This window comes from Mercenaria mercenaria, chromosome 5 (assembly GCF_021730395.1).
Source record: "Mercenaria mercenaria strain notata chromosome 5, MADL_Memer_1, whole genome shotgun sequence".
In the NCBI taxonomy this organism is placed as follows: domain Eukaryota; kingdom Metazoa; phylum Mollusca; class Bivalvia; order Venerida; family Veneridae; genus Mercenaria; species Mercenaria mercenaria.
Genome location: NC_069365.1, coordinates 47,756,629 through 47,772,208, shown reverse-complemented (window position 1 = coordinate 47,772,208; position 15,580 = coordinate 47,756,629). Strand labels below are relative to the sequence as shown.

The 15,580-nt window shown below is 33.2% G+C and overlaps 1 protein-coding gene across 4 annotated transcripts; it reads left to right on the top strand.

Annotated features, from left to right (window-relative positions):
* The first annotated feature begins 736 nt into the window (after window positions 1–736).
* LOC123557130 (golgin subfamily A member 6-like protein 22) lies at window positions 737–15,411 on the top strand. 4 transcript variants are annotated; one of them, XM_053543435.1, is made up of 16 exons: window positions 737–837; window positions 1,206–1,501; window positions 1,734–1,898; window positions 2,315–2,440; window positions 2,725–2,889; window positions 3,267–3,425; window positions 5,444–5,608; window positions 6,084–6,234; window positions 6,623–6,765; window positions 8,714–8,860; window positions 10,369–10,515; window positions 11,515–11,636; window positions 12,217–12,418; window positions 12,672–12,785; window positions 13,025–13,135; window positions 14,388–15,411. In XM_053543435.1, exons 2-16 carry the CDS (start codon window positions 1,283–1,285, stop codon window positions 14,667–14,669), a joined length of 2,418 nt encoding a protein of 805 aa, XP_053399410.1. In that variant the 5' UTR covers window positions 737–837; window positions 1,206–1,282; the 3' UTR covers window positions 14,670–15,411. The 4 variants fall into 4 exon arrangements, with proteins under 4 accessions (XP_053399410.1, XP_053399409.1, XP_053399411.1 ...); XM_053543434.1 differs by having other exon boundaries at window positions 744–890; XM_053543436.1 differs by lacking the exon at window positions 2,315–2,440 and having other exon boundaries at window positions 744–890.
* The last annotated feature ends 169 nt before the right edge of the window (window positions 15,412–15,580 follow it).

Below are 15,580 nucleotides of genomic sequence, written 5' to 3'. Positions count from 1 at the left end.
ATTAAATTCAACATGGATATGCGGATGCTTTGACAGGGGGTAAATTACATTGAACACTGATATACGTATGGATGCTTTGACAGCTCGTATATTAAATTCAACATGGATATTCGGATGCTTTGAAAGGTCGCATATTTAAACAAGAGAATAATTACTACTTGGCATCTTTGTAAACACGAAATAAAAATATTATTATGTACTAGTATATGCAATATTGTATGTCAGGTTAAAAATAATACAAATAAAAAGCAGAGAGACTGGCAGTTCTTTTTTTTTTTTTTTTTTTTTTTTTTTTTTGTTAATAAATATGTTATTAAACATTTAAATACATAGCTAGTGTTTGTAATATTCAGACAAAATAAATATATTTGATGAAGATTTTCTACTTTTAAATATAATATCATATAACATGTGCATAAAACATCTTTAGCTATACTCCATAGAATCATAGCTCTGAAATATAGCTCAGCCTGAAAAGCATCTAGGCCAGGATACAGGAGAAGAATGTTCTTTGTGTCTTGCCAGTTTGAATTCCTACCTCAATAGTTCTGAAGACGTCGTCCATTAAGGATGACAAATTGTCGCATAAGCTCATAGTGTCCTTCGCATACTTGTGAACTGACTAAAATTCGGAAATTAAAATAAGTAACCAGACTAATGTATTACTTTCAAGTCTTTTGTCTTCCTCCTGTAAGCACAAACAATACGCCAATGAAGCGTGCCTTTTTAAATGATCATAAAATGTTACTTAAAACAGCTTACTAAATGCACTTAAATTGTATTGTTGACAATAATTTGCGATGTGAACAGCCTGTGTATTGAATCGACTGGAATAAAGTAAAATGTTTAGATTACAATTTTATATACAGACTTTTAATGATTTGAACGAAGTAAGTCTTTACAGTTCATTTTACTTTCGATTTAAACTAATAGAATTAGAGTGTTTTTTCATAACATGCACATGACATTGTTAGAGATACCTTTAGTTTGGTTTAACAGACAATGTACCACCATATTTTACATTTATAAATAAAAAGACTGTACTACGTATTTCAGAGGCTTCGCTGTCAAATGTAGGTAACTCCGTGCGCAAATAGCACATGACCTATTTTAGGTAAAGTTTCTTAACGATTGTATTTTTTTTTATTCTCGCATGCGAATTAATTAGATTTATCAAACTGAAAAAAAAAGATATTTGTTTTCAGTTTTAAATGGCCATTTTCGTTAACTTTTAAACCTTCAAACAAAGGAACGCAGACGGATTTTCACAGAAAATAACAATATGTCTTCTTTGGACACTGTCTACGATTGTGTTGCTGATGTTCTTCAAAAGTTAAAATCAGGACGTCATCCATCGGTAACCGTTGTAGACAAAGCAATGGTTCAACACGGTAAATTAATGGACGACATGAAAAGGTACCAGGAAGAATTAAATGAAAAAGGCAAAATTGGGGTATTTCTTGCTACAAACGTTTGTAAAGTCAACAAGACAAACGAAGATGCAAGTATCGTTTCCAGAGTTTTTGCTTTCAGAAACAATATCACATTTTGCTTAATATATTAATTCATAAATCTGCACATACGAACATATTGAGTTATGAATATATGTTCAATGAAAAACAATACAAGAAAACACTAAAAAATCACACTTTGCTTAAACAAATTTGACATTGTGTCTTAACCTTCGGCATACAACTGAAAATATGTAATTATTTGAATTCTTAATCTTGCAGAGTGATAAAGTAGCAGAGGAAGATTTAGATCGCAATGGGCTGTATAAAATGATGGAGGCGAGTGCAAGAAACTGCGCTGAGAGTTCAAAGTTAAAGGAAGAATTAACGTCCGCTAAAAGCGAAATCGAAAATTTAACAAAACAAGTTAATGAACTGGCTGAAAAAGTATGAACTTAGATATATTATAGTAAAATATGGTTACCGTTTCTAGAAATTATCATTTATTTATTTATTTATATGAGACATAATTTTCCATAAAGAGTAAAAGCGTTTTACTTAGAGTTGTTACGGTCAGCAGCACTCCTGAAAATCTGTTAACCATTTTCTATCTACCATACCGTACCAAATTATTTCCATTTTCATTACTCTTCAAATAATATTCTTAACATTTAGCATATTAATACCCTCTCTGTTATTTTTATGGTACTCCAAACCAAACATCCCGCGTTTAGAAGACATTACAATTAACATTAATTGCTTTTTCGACAAATTATTTTTATTTAAATATGTTTTCAAAATACTCTAAATAATAATGACTCTTAAACTAGATCACTTTATTTTTTTATATTGTTATATTGAAGAATGGTAAAATAAGGCTTAATGATGCAGAACTGAATGAACTATATGAGCTCAGACAAGCAAATGAAAGGCTTGGTACTAAAATCACAAATCTGAATCAAGACTTTGAACTTGCACAAAAGAATACAGTAAGTAAAACAAAAAGATCCCTTAGTATGAGATGAAACACACTGTCATTTTTCGAAATGCTTTGAAAATACCAGTAATTTTGACTCAGTAATATTTATAAAGATTGGCGAGTACACATAGCAATAATTTTATTCATCGGGATGACTCTTCTGAATTATGTATACAATTATGAAAGCATTTGTGATTATTTAGTATAAAGAGCGGTAATCTATCGAACCTTATTAATTAATATCAGTTTTTTATGTGTGTCTTAAATAATAACTGATCATTTTATATCCTTAAGGCCAACACAGAAAGACAAGCCAGAGCCCTCGAGGAAAGTCTACAAGAGCTCAGAAATGCAAACAAAAGACTTAAATCTGAGAACACAGACTTGAACAGAGCATTAGAATCTGCGAAAAGTGGAGCAGAAACTCCGTCGAAACAAGTAGATTGGTTAGTTCATAAAGTAAGCACCTTATTGACTTTTCGTCTTCATTATGTTTCAGAAGATAATGGACTTCCACTTTTTATTTATTAAATGAATGTTGAATGTAACTAGTGCAATAGTATTCCAGGAATACACCTGACATGAAATTCAGCATCTTTTGCAAGTACTGTTATGTTCTTAGCAAGTTTCACTATGTAAAACAAAATATCAAAGGGAGGGTTAGACGTCAGTCTGCCTCCCAAATATGTCCCTACTGTAGTGAATGAAATGGTTAATGAATATATTACTGGCTAAATTATCAATAATTGTGCATAGTGGATTTGTATAAGGATATTGTCATCCTAATCATTATACATTCATGAAGAAAGTCTTTGAAATGCATATCAATTTATTAGGAAAATGATAGAGACATACACACTGACCTAATTAGACACAGTCTGACAGAGGAAAACGAAAGACTAAGATCTGAGAACGTACACTTGCATGGAGAATTAAAATCTGCGGGAGATAAACTGCAAAGATATTCAAACGAAGTTAAAGAATTGGCACAGAAGGTATTTTACTAACTACTATATTTGTGAATATCATGAGCTTTACAGCACATTGTGCCACTTTTATCGGTTTCAACGACACACCTTTAAGTATTTATACTGCTGTAATAAAGTAATTGTCTCAAAATTGCATTCAAAATATATTCGGCTGTGATGTATATATACGAACTTCTAGGTGTGCTGCTATTGGCCGGAAATAAAAATGTATTTCATGTGTTTTATAGATTTTGAGACAAATTTTTCCAAATATGATTGTTGAACTACTCAACTTCACGAATAGATTGCATTTAAATAAGCTAAAATACAGGTATTGAATATCTATTAATTCAATTTCCACAAATAAATACACAGGTTTGCTCTTTGAACTTGTGTATTACTAAAAAGTTTACTCTGTAAGAAACAAGAGATGCCTAATGACTGCGCGTCAGACTATTTTAAGCAATTCCACCTAACTTTAGCTCACATACAAAAGCTTTAGCAAACTTTTATCTGTTGAAAAAAGATACTTGTTGTAAGCTGTCGAAGATATGGAACCTGGCTCAGAATGTTTTTTCCTGATGCTCAAGACTTATGAACAGTTTGAAGGCATTCAATACAATAGTTCCTGAGAAACATGCTTACATGTAAAACTTCTATCAAACATTCCATGTGAAAAAGGGGCATACGTTTGCAAAAATGTAACTAAGAGTTATCAAACCTGAGAGGCTATCTCATGATGTTAAAGATGTGTGTAGAATTGGAAACTATTCATCATGAATTTCTGAGAAACATGCTTTTATGCAAAACTTTCACAATATTTTTATGTTTATAAGGACCATAATTGTGGCAAAATAAAAGCTAAAGTTACATCACTTGGCCTAAGAGACCATCTCATCATGCCAGAGATTTGGTTCAGTAGATTAGAGAAATATACTTACATGAAAAATGTTAACCAAGTTTTCGAAGTTAAAAAGAAACATAGTATCGACAATCTGAATGTTCGAGTTACGTGACTTGTCCTGTTATTTCACTATAATACCGAAGGCATGTTGGATTTGCTTAGTAGTTTCTGAGATACCTGTTTACACAAAACTTTAAGCTGAAATTATAATAAAAAAGGAGTAAAACTTTTGACAAAATTAAAGCTACCGATATGTTAATTATGCTGAGAGATCGTCTCATTTGATAATGCCAAGGACAAGTGTGACGTTTGAAAGCATTTGGCCTAGCAGTTTCTTTCTGAGAAACATTCTCGAATGCAAAACTTTTGTGACTCCAGCGCCAACTCCAATGCCGATGAGTGGGCGATTAGAAAAACTCTACTATTGGTGAAAAATAAATAGTCGAGCCAAAAATGAATATTTTAATTCCAGTAAATAGTCCATAATTGTCATATACCAAATGTTTTTTTTTCTTGCAATTGAAGGCCAAAAATGACAGTTAATTCGTTTTCAATCGAATATATGACAATTCGCTGTAGCAAATACAAAAGAAAACCACTATAACTATGACTGTTATTTTAGATTTTATTCTCCAAAGTTATATTTTTACATGCTTATTCTCCAGAATCTTTTGCTGGCATATTCTTTCAAAAACTGAGTTTGGTGATTAAATTTAATGATGAAAGTTGCTGTAAAAATAAAAGAATATGACTGATTATGTCCTTTGAGACGTCTAAACTGTATTTAGTTATTGAAAAAATAAGGCCAAATTTAGTAAACTGCTGTTACAAATCTTGTAAACCATACAGTAAATAGCTCCAAGAACTTCAGCTCATTCCTAGTCGCAATGTACCTTCCTTATTGATGCTGACCGAACGAGTTATTTCACTATTACGAAAATAAGATACTTCATGCATGTTAATAATTTCAATGCTACAAAGAACACGATTCTGAATAATAAAATATTTTCAGGCATCTAATGTAATCAAGAGAAAACAACACCATTTTACATATAAACACAAATGAGACGTGCAATCTGTAGTTGGCGAAAAAGTAACTGATTTTAGAACCAGCTTTATTAGTTTTGAGTATACTTCATAGGTTGAAACTTCAAGATATAACGATTTTGACAAGAAAGAAGTAGTTGAACTGAGAGAGGCAAATAAAACACTTAGATCCGACATCAGAGAGCTGGCTCAAGAAATAGAATTCTTAAAACGCGACCTAGATCAGCAGCGTAAACAGACGGAAGAGGCACACCGAAATGTAAGAATGTTTTCAGTTGAATGGATTATATTGGGTGATTTCAATGATATGATTACAGTAATATAATTATATATTAACTTTTAACAGCAAATAATTGCAAGGTCAGTTTCAAAAGATGTCTTCATTCATTCATTCATTCATAGCGAACGGATGATATAAAATTATATTTCTATTTGTAAAACAAAAATGTCCTCTTTCATACCTGCATCTGCAGAGACGTTGTTTGAGGACTATCAAATAACTCAAGAAGAATTAATATATAATATTGGTGCCAGTTTCGATACAGTTATTTACAAAACAGAAATTAACATGAAAGGTAACTCCGAGATATATAAAATGCGGCGTTTATTTCAGAAAATTAACACGGTTGTGTAAGGGTGTACATGCAAACATAATCAATTATACACTCTTTTAGAAAAGGTTTTTATTGTTTATGCTTCAATTACGACCAATTTATCTTTGCATATTCTTGGAGGCAACACATTTTAAAAAGGAGATCCACAATATGTCACGGGTTAATGAAAGGCTTAACAGTAACATTGTAAGAGTGGAGAGTGAGTTACAAAGAGCAAATGACCAAATGCATACCTTAAAAGAGAGAAGAAAGGTAGAGAAACAAAATGCAAGTAATTTTTGTTGTATATTCTTAGTTGAACATTCAATAAGAACTTTTAAAATTTGCATCTGTCGACAGTCTTTCTGAGTGAACAGAGTATAAACTCTTTTATCAGTTGTTTTCGTTACCCAGAAATATAGATGGTGCTAGATGCCGTTACGATACCTACTTATTGCTTTTATACAACAAGGGAAAACAACGACAAATTCACCTCAGACGTTTATAAAAGTTTAAAAACAAACGCATTCTTTTCATAAGCATAATGAGAAGGAAATACTTGAATAAATATAAAGTAATGAATTACTTGAACACGCTCTTAGATAATAAGAAAAGGTGTTTTGTTTTCTATCATCACCTGACTTATAATCGGTTTATCTCATTCTGTATTTTAAAGGCAGCAAAACATATAGAAGAAGCCCACTATATGAATAAACAGAATGAAATTCTCAGTAGAGACAACAATTGGTTGGAAAGAGAATTAAAAGCAACAAAAGACAAGATGCAAAGATTAATGGAAGGAAGAAAACAAGATGACCAAAATGTGTGTAGCCAGCAGTACATCTGGGCGGCGCTTTGAGAAAATCAAACTAAAGGCTTTGCGACATATAAGTATCCAGATCAGTGTAAATCCGTATTGTTCGTTTATCCATACATCCATTCTGTTCGTTTATCAATTTAAGCATTTGTATGCAACTTATAAGCGAGCAGGAAGGATCAAGATCAGACTGCACGGATGTGGATCCATACTGGTCGAAACACCCTAATGTTGGTTTTCGCACAGCGACGCTCATACATATCAATTTTCGGTGTACACTTTACCTGAACGTACATGTGCATATGTCTTATTTCTTTCATAGTGAACAGTTGATATGGGGGCCTCCGTGACCGAATGGTTAAGGTCGCTGACTTCAAATCACTTGCCCCTCATCGATGTGGGTTCGAGCCTCACTCGGGGCGTTGAATTCTTCATGTGAGGAAGCCATCCAGCTGGTTTACAGAAGGTCGGTGGTTCTACCCAGGTGCCCGCTCGTGATCACAAAATGTTGTGTTTTATGCACATTAATAAAATAAATCGACATTTGAAATACACTTTTTGGCTAACGTGTTCAATCAAACGACTTATATTCGCGCCTGTTTGTGTTCTTTAGGTCAAATAAGATTTCGTTAATGTATAATGCAAGTTAGTGAGAGTAGATAATTCAGTTCAGCACCTGGGGTCTTCCTCCACCATCAAAGCTGGAAGTCGCCATATGACCTGTCATGTGTCGGTGCGACGTTAAATCCAACAAAAAAAAAATGAACAGTTGATATACTTACGTCGGTTATATAACCTTGCATAGGAATACAGAGGACTACTTGAAGTCTATACAAATACTCAAGAAAGTTCTTATACAAAGCAAGAAAACTGTTGTAGATTCGTTACGAACGTTTGTAAAAATAAAGCAGAATGGTAATGATGGGCTGAGACGGTCAGATTTTCAGAATGTTTGACCTTGACTATACTCTGAACCGCTTCAAAACGCATTGCTCACATAGTTCTATATAACTCCTGTTTTGGGACAAGATCTTACATTAAATTTTCTAAGAAGGTTGCATTTTATATAGCTAACACCTGACAAAAAGTTCTACATGAAGAAGTGCTTATTCGCAGAACTGTATGATTTATATGAAAAACACGGTTAAGGAAACAGACTTCTAGAGTGTTTCCATGATTTCACCTAGTGACATTGCTTTTGAACCAAACTAAGACAGTTCCAAACTTGTCATATATTTCATAAAAGCAAACATTCTGGACATATTTCATAATACTAGTAGAAAATAGAGCTTATAGGTTGTTTTTTTAATTTGCCCTGGTGACCTACTTAAATAATTCTATATGGCCCAGTGTCTAACTTCGCCAGGCTGTTATAAAGGGGAAATATTCTGATCATGTTTCATATAGATCTGTTTGGAAATATGGCCTCTTTAATGTTCACAAGGTGTTTCTACAATTTGATCTAATCACTTATGTTTTTACCGCAAATGCCTTAGTTTCAAAATATCCTAGACTTTATGAAAATTGTCTATGTTTTGACATAGTGACCTGTATTCTATGCAGTTTCAAACTTGACACATATCATGATAATGTTTCATAAATATCCATTAGAAGATATGTGCTCTAGAGTGTAAAGAAGGTTTTTCTATTATTTAACCTATTGACCTAGTGTTTGACCCAAACTGAACCATTTCAAACCATTTCGAGATTTTGTTAAAACTAACGTTATTATAGCGTCTCTTTGAGATTAGATAAAAATTGTAGTAGTGGACGCCGGAGGACGTTCGCCGGGATCTATCTGTCTGTCTGTCTGTCTGCCTGCCTGTCGCTTACCTTAAATCTTTAGTTTTTATGGGAGCTAACGGACTATTAAACTTATAACTACGAATAGTGAATTGAGAGGTATTATATTCATTCTAAAAGACTGTCGGTTTATGCATTTTGTATTCTTCAGACAAGAGCGTCTAGTAAAGATGTTTACACTGTGAATCAAGATAAGGGCGGACAAAGCAGTGAAAACATATGGTTAGAGCGGGAATTAAAGGCAACAAAAGACAAACTGCAAAGAGTAGAAGAAGAGAGAAATAGAGAAAAACAAAATGTAATGAATTTATCATTATAAGTGTTCTTTAACAAAATAGTTTCATATCGACTCTCCTTAAACACATAACTTTTGTCATTTGTAAACAATCGCAGTGAACAGATGAACTTTTACAGAGGCACGAAGAGGGTACTATACATAGTCTTTAAAATGAAATTACATAAAAGGGTTCTTAAACAATAAACATACACAGGTTTTAGCAATATTACAGGAAGAAAACTGATAAATAAGAGTAGCATTTCTTGCATACCAGACGGGGATTTCCTGTATTTTACCGGTGCTGGAAAAATCCATCTTACATCCCGGGGTGTAAGATGACTCTCGTGCTGTAAATGAAGTATTACGAACTACATATATGTAGAAGATTTATGTAGTAATTTATATTTTATTTAAAAAACGGAATAAAATTTCAGTACCTTTCAGTTCCTATTGGTTCCTGATAGTATATTTTATCAAAAATTTATAACGTTATGCTGCAACTGATAAAACAAAACCGGAACTAAACATTGTTATTTGTTTTGAAACGTAATGACGTCTTTCCTGTTTAGGGACGTTAGTTTCCCACGCTTTGTTTAAATATACTGCTATAAGAAATAGTTCTAAAAAGAAAGCCGTTTGATTGATTTTATTTTTATTATTATTTCTTGAAATCGGTATGCAAGAAAAAGATTCTGTCACTGGTTATAGGTGCAGATGGAAATATCCGGCTCTCGGATAACTGTTTAGGCGGTAACTCGGCAGGGAGCTTCGTTACCGCCTAAACAGTTACCCTTGAGGCCGGATATTCCCATCTGCACCTACAACCAGTGAAAGAATCTTATAATCGTCATCTGTATTCTGCAGTTTTTGCTTTCGTAATGTTCATTTCATTTGTCTTTGGGAGCCTTGGGACCGAGTTGTTGTTGTTCAGTTCCCTAACTGAATAAATTACCCGTCACCACATGTGAGAGGGTTATAAAGCTGTATTTCGAAAGGTCGGTTGTCCAGATGACCACCCGCGCCTGAAATAATTTATAGGGATTTTTTTCTACCATTGAAATCTGCATATCGTGACATGATCTAAACTCAGACAGTGTGACTTGCCTCCAATGGAATATCTTGTAGAATTTACTAACAATCCCAACAATAGTCTTTAAGTGTAAAACGGATCCTTGTACATGGTTGTTATATTTTCTGGAACTACGGGATAATTGAATCTATTCAACGTAAAAGAATTCCGCTTCCATAGACGTTAAGGGGCGCAATTGGTGTAAGCCGGTGCTAGGGGGCGTGAGAGGTGTTGCAAATTTCATTACCTCTCATGAACAGATTCAATCAAACCAAATCTGCTGTTATTCTTCTTGGTTGCATTCTTTGTTTTTGAAGGATCTTTTTACAGATTTTATTGCAAATTTCATTTACTTGCATGAACATACTTCAATCAAATATCTGATTTGCCATATATGTTTTCAAAGGATCTTATCAGTATAATAACTTTAGCATCAACATTATCGCTTTTTATTTCATAGACAGCAAGATCCAGACAAGAGGTCTACAGCATAAATCACGAAAACGAAAGGCTACGCAGTAAGAACATTGGGCTTAAATCTGAATTAAACAGAACAAAAGACGAGATGCAGAGACTATTAGAAGGAAAGAATAAAGTTGAACAGAAAGTATGGAATATATCAGTATATTAAATGTATTATACTGAGTCTCGTTTCCCCCTAAAGTAACATAACTTTGTATCTAGAAAAAAAATCTTTACTACCATATGCAATAATATTCTGTTGTTACTAGCGAAAATAGATGGTATATTCTTACGAATGTAATTTTTCGAAATCCTAGACAAACATACAGATATTAATCAGTGTCTGGTGCAATGTACAGTGTCCGAGCACTAGGTGTGACCCGAGCAAATCATGTTGTTCCTAGGCGTTTTCTTTACATTTTCTCTCTGGGTTGCTCAAACCCGCGGATAACTGGGACATTTTGCTCATGCCCGTGCAATCTTTAGTGATCAGTGTTTAAATTAATTCTGCATGTTCGGGTCAAAACTTGTTCTACAATATAGAATTTGATAAGACCCTGACTTTTCAAAAGTTTGCAATATGCTTAGAAAATTAGACAAATAAAAAGATAGGGTCGTATGTTTTATTTATTTTTTTTTATTTATTTATTTATTATTATTTTTTTTTTTTTTTGCTAGCTTGATTTGATTTATTTGGACCTCACACAGGTTTTCATAACGGACGTCTACGGGAAAATCACAATTTTGATAACATTATCGCGAACAGAATTGTAGATTTTAAGGAAATTTATCACAGTCGTAAATACACATATGATCCATAATATGATGGAATAGACTGTATAGGTCCGTGTGCTTGTTTTTGAGATACTTGTACATTTGTTAAGAGATCCGCACATTTCAAGCTGATTGTAAGACATAATTTGCAATTATCTAACGTGTCAATTTTTTTTAATATCACATTTTATTTATAGAAAGATAAAAATATGGCGTTTTAATGAGTTTACTCACGGGTTGCCATTAACTCATAAATAATTTCATTTCCGGATGCCGACTCTGGGCTTTATTCTAGTGACGTTGCGCCACTACTTCCGGTGGTTAATCAAATGTGCATGACTACTTTAAAGCTATTTCCTTTTTATGACAGGATATTAACAGGCGACCGGACACAGACAATCCTCGCACACATGAAAAACAAAAGGAACAAATCATACATTTATCTAACGAAAATAAAAAACTTCAGGATCAACTACACGAAACGAGAAATAGGTATGTATATTGTCATATAACATCCTTATACATCGGTATACATTTTTTTAATCATATGTTATGGACCTTGCAAAGTCGCACTTCTGTTTTCACGATATGCAATGGTATTTGCACGATAGACGGCATTAATAACGCACGGATCATCTGGATATACAGCGGCAAATGATAACCGCCCATACAATTACACAGTAATAAATTACCAGAATTACGCTTAAGCCGATACGGGCCACTTTAAATAAATGAGCATCTCTCCACACGAAAGGGATGCAAAGTATGTCGCCATACGTTCTGTCCATTTTAAAAAAAGCAGTTACAATATCAGGCTACCATTGATATTATCCGATTATGTTCACATTTCAAAATGCCATCAAATATGTTTTTAAGAGTGTCAAAACTTTTAAGAGTGTACTATCAGTTGTTTAAGGAAAACTATTATGTTTTGTGTTCAAAGTCGTGTTTTACAGTAGAGACGTCTCGGATAATCCGAAAACTTTGGTAACATTTATGCTTTTGTTTTCATATCTTGTTTTCTTTTCTCCAAACGCCAGGTTCATAATAAGCATATGTGAGTAATTTTCAGATTAAGTGCACTAGCTGGTCACAAGATGACGGCAGATAATCCGAATATTGCTGATTTAAGCGATGCATACAGACCGACCAATATTGCTGAGCAGTTTAGAGAAGTGTATGATAACGAATGGACCCATGCCTACGAGGAATTAGACATTCAAAATCCCGAAGAAGAAACGAAAATAATTGACACTCTTGTGACTATTTTGAAGGTACAATGTACTTGAAGATTTGATTACCAACAATTACTGTATAACAGCGGTAGGGACACAGTGTTGCCACTGATTTGGTTTTCGTTCCTGTCATTTATTCTTTAACAACCACATTAAGCAGATAAAAGGAAGCCACAAAAGTTAAGAAATATAGATTGCCTCTTGATAAAATATTATTCCCTTACTGCCATTTTTATTCATGTTTCGGTTTATTTATTGCAATTTTGCAATTATTTTTGTGTGTATTTTCTAGAATATAGAGGTTTTCTGTATGGACGTATCTTCACAGCAGTTTGATACATTGAAAGCGGCGATTGTAAATGAAGTGACTTATCCGAAGTATAAACATAAAAGCGGAACTGTGATGGTAATATATTTTTAGAAGCACATCATATGAATGTACAGATTTTAGCTGATTGGTTACATTAATTGTGAAGTCATATAATCTTTTTGGACGGCCTATAATGAATGTTGAAACCATAAACGGTTCTTGAATGAATATTTTACCTATACTCCTTACATCATCTCTCAATTATAATGTGAAACCTTACAGTCCAAACGAAACAGACACATCTGTAGACAAATAAAGGTTGATGTCAATTTCAGGCAGGTAAACATCGAGCTGAAATGTCCTCAGCACAAACAGAATTAGCAGACAAGTTATTGAAAGATTTGAGAAAATCTTTGGGTATTTTGTCTACGGGTCCACTTGCACAGGTTGGTATATTTACCTCAAGCCCCATCTGTTATTTTTAAGGGACCTCCTGACTGTACGACAAAAAGTAATATAAAATTTTAAGATGCTTGTATTTGGAAATTATTGTTATATTTTTTAAGATACTGATAGATTATACGTTACGGAAACATATGAGATATGTTGTTTTTACGAAACTGAAAAGCGTTTGTCACGGGGTACCATAGGTAAACTGCTTTTATTATATTATTCCTTCGTGTATTGGTCAATATGGTAGGAAAGTTTGCAGAGGCTACCCGGGTTTGATTTACTATCCGGGCATGTTTAACATTTTTTGAAATTTATTTAGAAACAAAATCTCGTAATCTACCTTTTAGAATATGACCAGTCTTAAATCTGAAAGATCATTTTTCGGCCAAAATCTGAATTCCAGATCATTGTCCATTGTATTTTTCTCGGAGATTAATGGATGTATATACAATGTACAAACTTATAAATAGACTCATAGCATGTTTTTGTTAAAACTCAGCTATATGTCAAAGATATTTTTGTCACATTCTTTGTAATATTACTTGTCATACACAATCTATTTAAATCTGAATGATCACTGAACAATAATAACAGAAAGCGTTAACAAGACACAAGCGTACCCGTAGCATGTAGAGTTACAAATTACCATTTAAGTCTCACTTCTTACATTGCCCTTTTCACTTGACACATGGAAAACATATCCCAATGGAAATAATATCTAGTCTATATTCCATTTTTCTAAAGACAAAGCCAATCGCGGCAAATTCATTCCAGTAAACAAAATAAATATAAAACAAGAAAATAACAATTTGCATTGATACGCTTTAAATCAGTACGTACTAATCACAATTCGAATACTTGTACCAAAAGCAACTGGTATCACATATCTAAGTTTTAAGTTATTACTTATTTAGTTATATATGAAATTTGTGTAAATGGAATAACTATCTCTTCTTTAAAAATATATGGTCAACTTTAATATAATTATGTTAAAATTATTAACCCAAATGTTTGAGGCATAGTCAAAAGTTTTGTTTCGTATACTACATTTTAAGGCGTCTGTTATAAACAATTGTGATTTAGATAATAACTTTCCTTTTAATTTCCACCAGTTATTTTAAGAATATAAGAATTGCATGTAAATCTGCTTGGTCTAAACTGAAACATTATCGGCGTATATCTACACTGGTATTCGAATTGGAAGCTAAGTCTACTACATGACTGATATATATATATTATTTCCAGATTTTTCACACGGTATATATGACACAGCATAGGGGTGCCGACGATGTTTGTCCAGCTGGGATAAATGCTTTTGTTGTACAATCAGTAAAGCTTGTCTGGATGATGAAAATGCAAACCCCGCCCATGGGATTTATTTGGGCGAAAGTGAACCAGAATGTTGACAAGAACAAGTTTACATTTTACACAAAAAGAGGCGATGTTACCAAACAGTGTGTTTGGCCGGCCATTGAACTCCACAAAAATGGTCCTCTTATGTCAAAAGGCATCGTGCAAGCCATGTAAAACTTGAACTATAAATAATACAGTTGGCATGGTTATACTCACTTTGAATTATGATGCCATGTATCAAAGACACCAGATACAGTATGATTAACAATTAAAGGATTTGTCTCTTTAAATCCAATTAAATCATTAGTTTTCTGGCTATCATAAAATTCTTGAATGAGAAATATGGACAAAAATAAGAGCAAGTTGACGAATTATCTTTCATAATAGGTACTCTGAGTACAACAGTTGGTACTCTAATCTCATCAAATACAGCTTACAAATATTCTTATGTATGCATTTCGTGTACTTATTCATGAAATACTCATAGCTAAATAAGCGTACTATCTCAATGTTTTCAGATATTTGGTTAGAAAACATGTTATTATATTTGGCAATATTGTGCGTTTTATTCGACTTTGCGGGACGGAGTTAATCTCTGACTTATGCAAATAATGGTAATCTAAAAAACGAATAAAGTAAGTAGAGCAATATAATTGTTTAATTTCGTAATCATTCGGTAACCAATGACTAAATTTCAACACTACATTGGTTACAATGTAAGGTAGATGGCCACTGTATACGAAATCAGGTTGCCGAATATACTACACATCCTGCACAATAATGCAGTGGACCGTCGCAAAACCCCGCCCCGCCAGTCGATTAAAATATATGGTATTCATATGAATGAAATACTCTAGAGTACTGTAATTGATGTCTGCATATGGAATGGTTTATATGAAATAAATAAAGAACTAAATTAGTATAATGTAACCTATAAGCTATTAGTTAGAAGTTACTATTTCTTTTGCAAGTAATATTTACGAAGCCAGCAGTTCAAGCACTACACACATAATATGTAAGCTTATTTATAGTCGCCACCGGAAACCCATATGGGCGACTCCTCCCGGACACTGTTAGTAATGTTA

Excerpts from the sequence above, each read along its gene's own strand:
- LOC123557130 (XM_053543435.1), top strand. The coding sequence starts at position 1,283 with ATGTCTTCTTTGGACACTGTCTACGATTGTGTTGCTGATGTTCTTCAA. Across the intron at positions 1,502-1,733 it reads TCAACAAGACAAACGAAGAT|AGTGATAAAGTAGCAGAGGA; the intron begins GCAAGTATCGTT and ends TTAATCTTGCAG. Across the intron at positions 13,136-14,387 it reads CTACGGGTCCACTTGCACAG|ATTTTTCACACGGTATATAT; the intron begins GTTGGTATATTT and ends TATTATTTCCAG.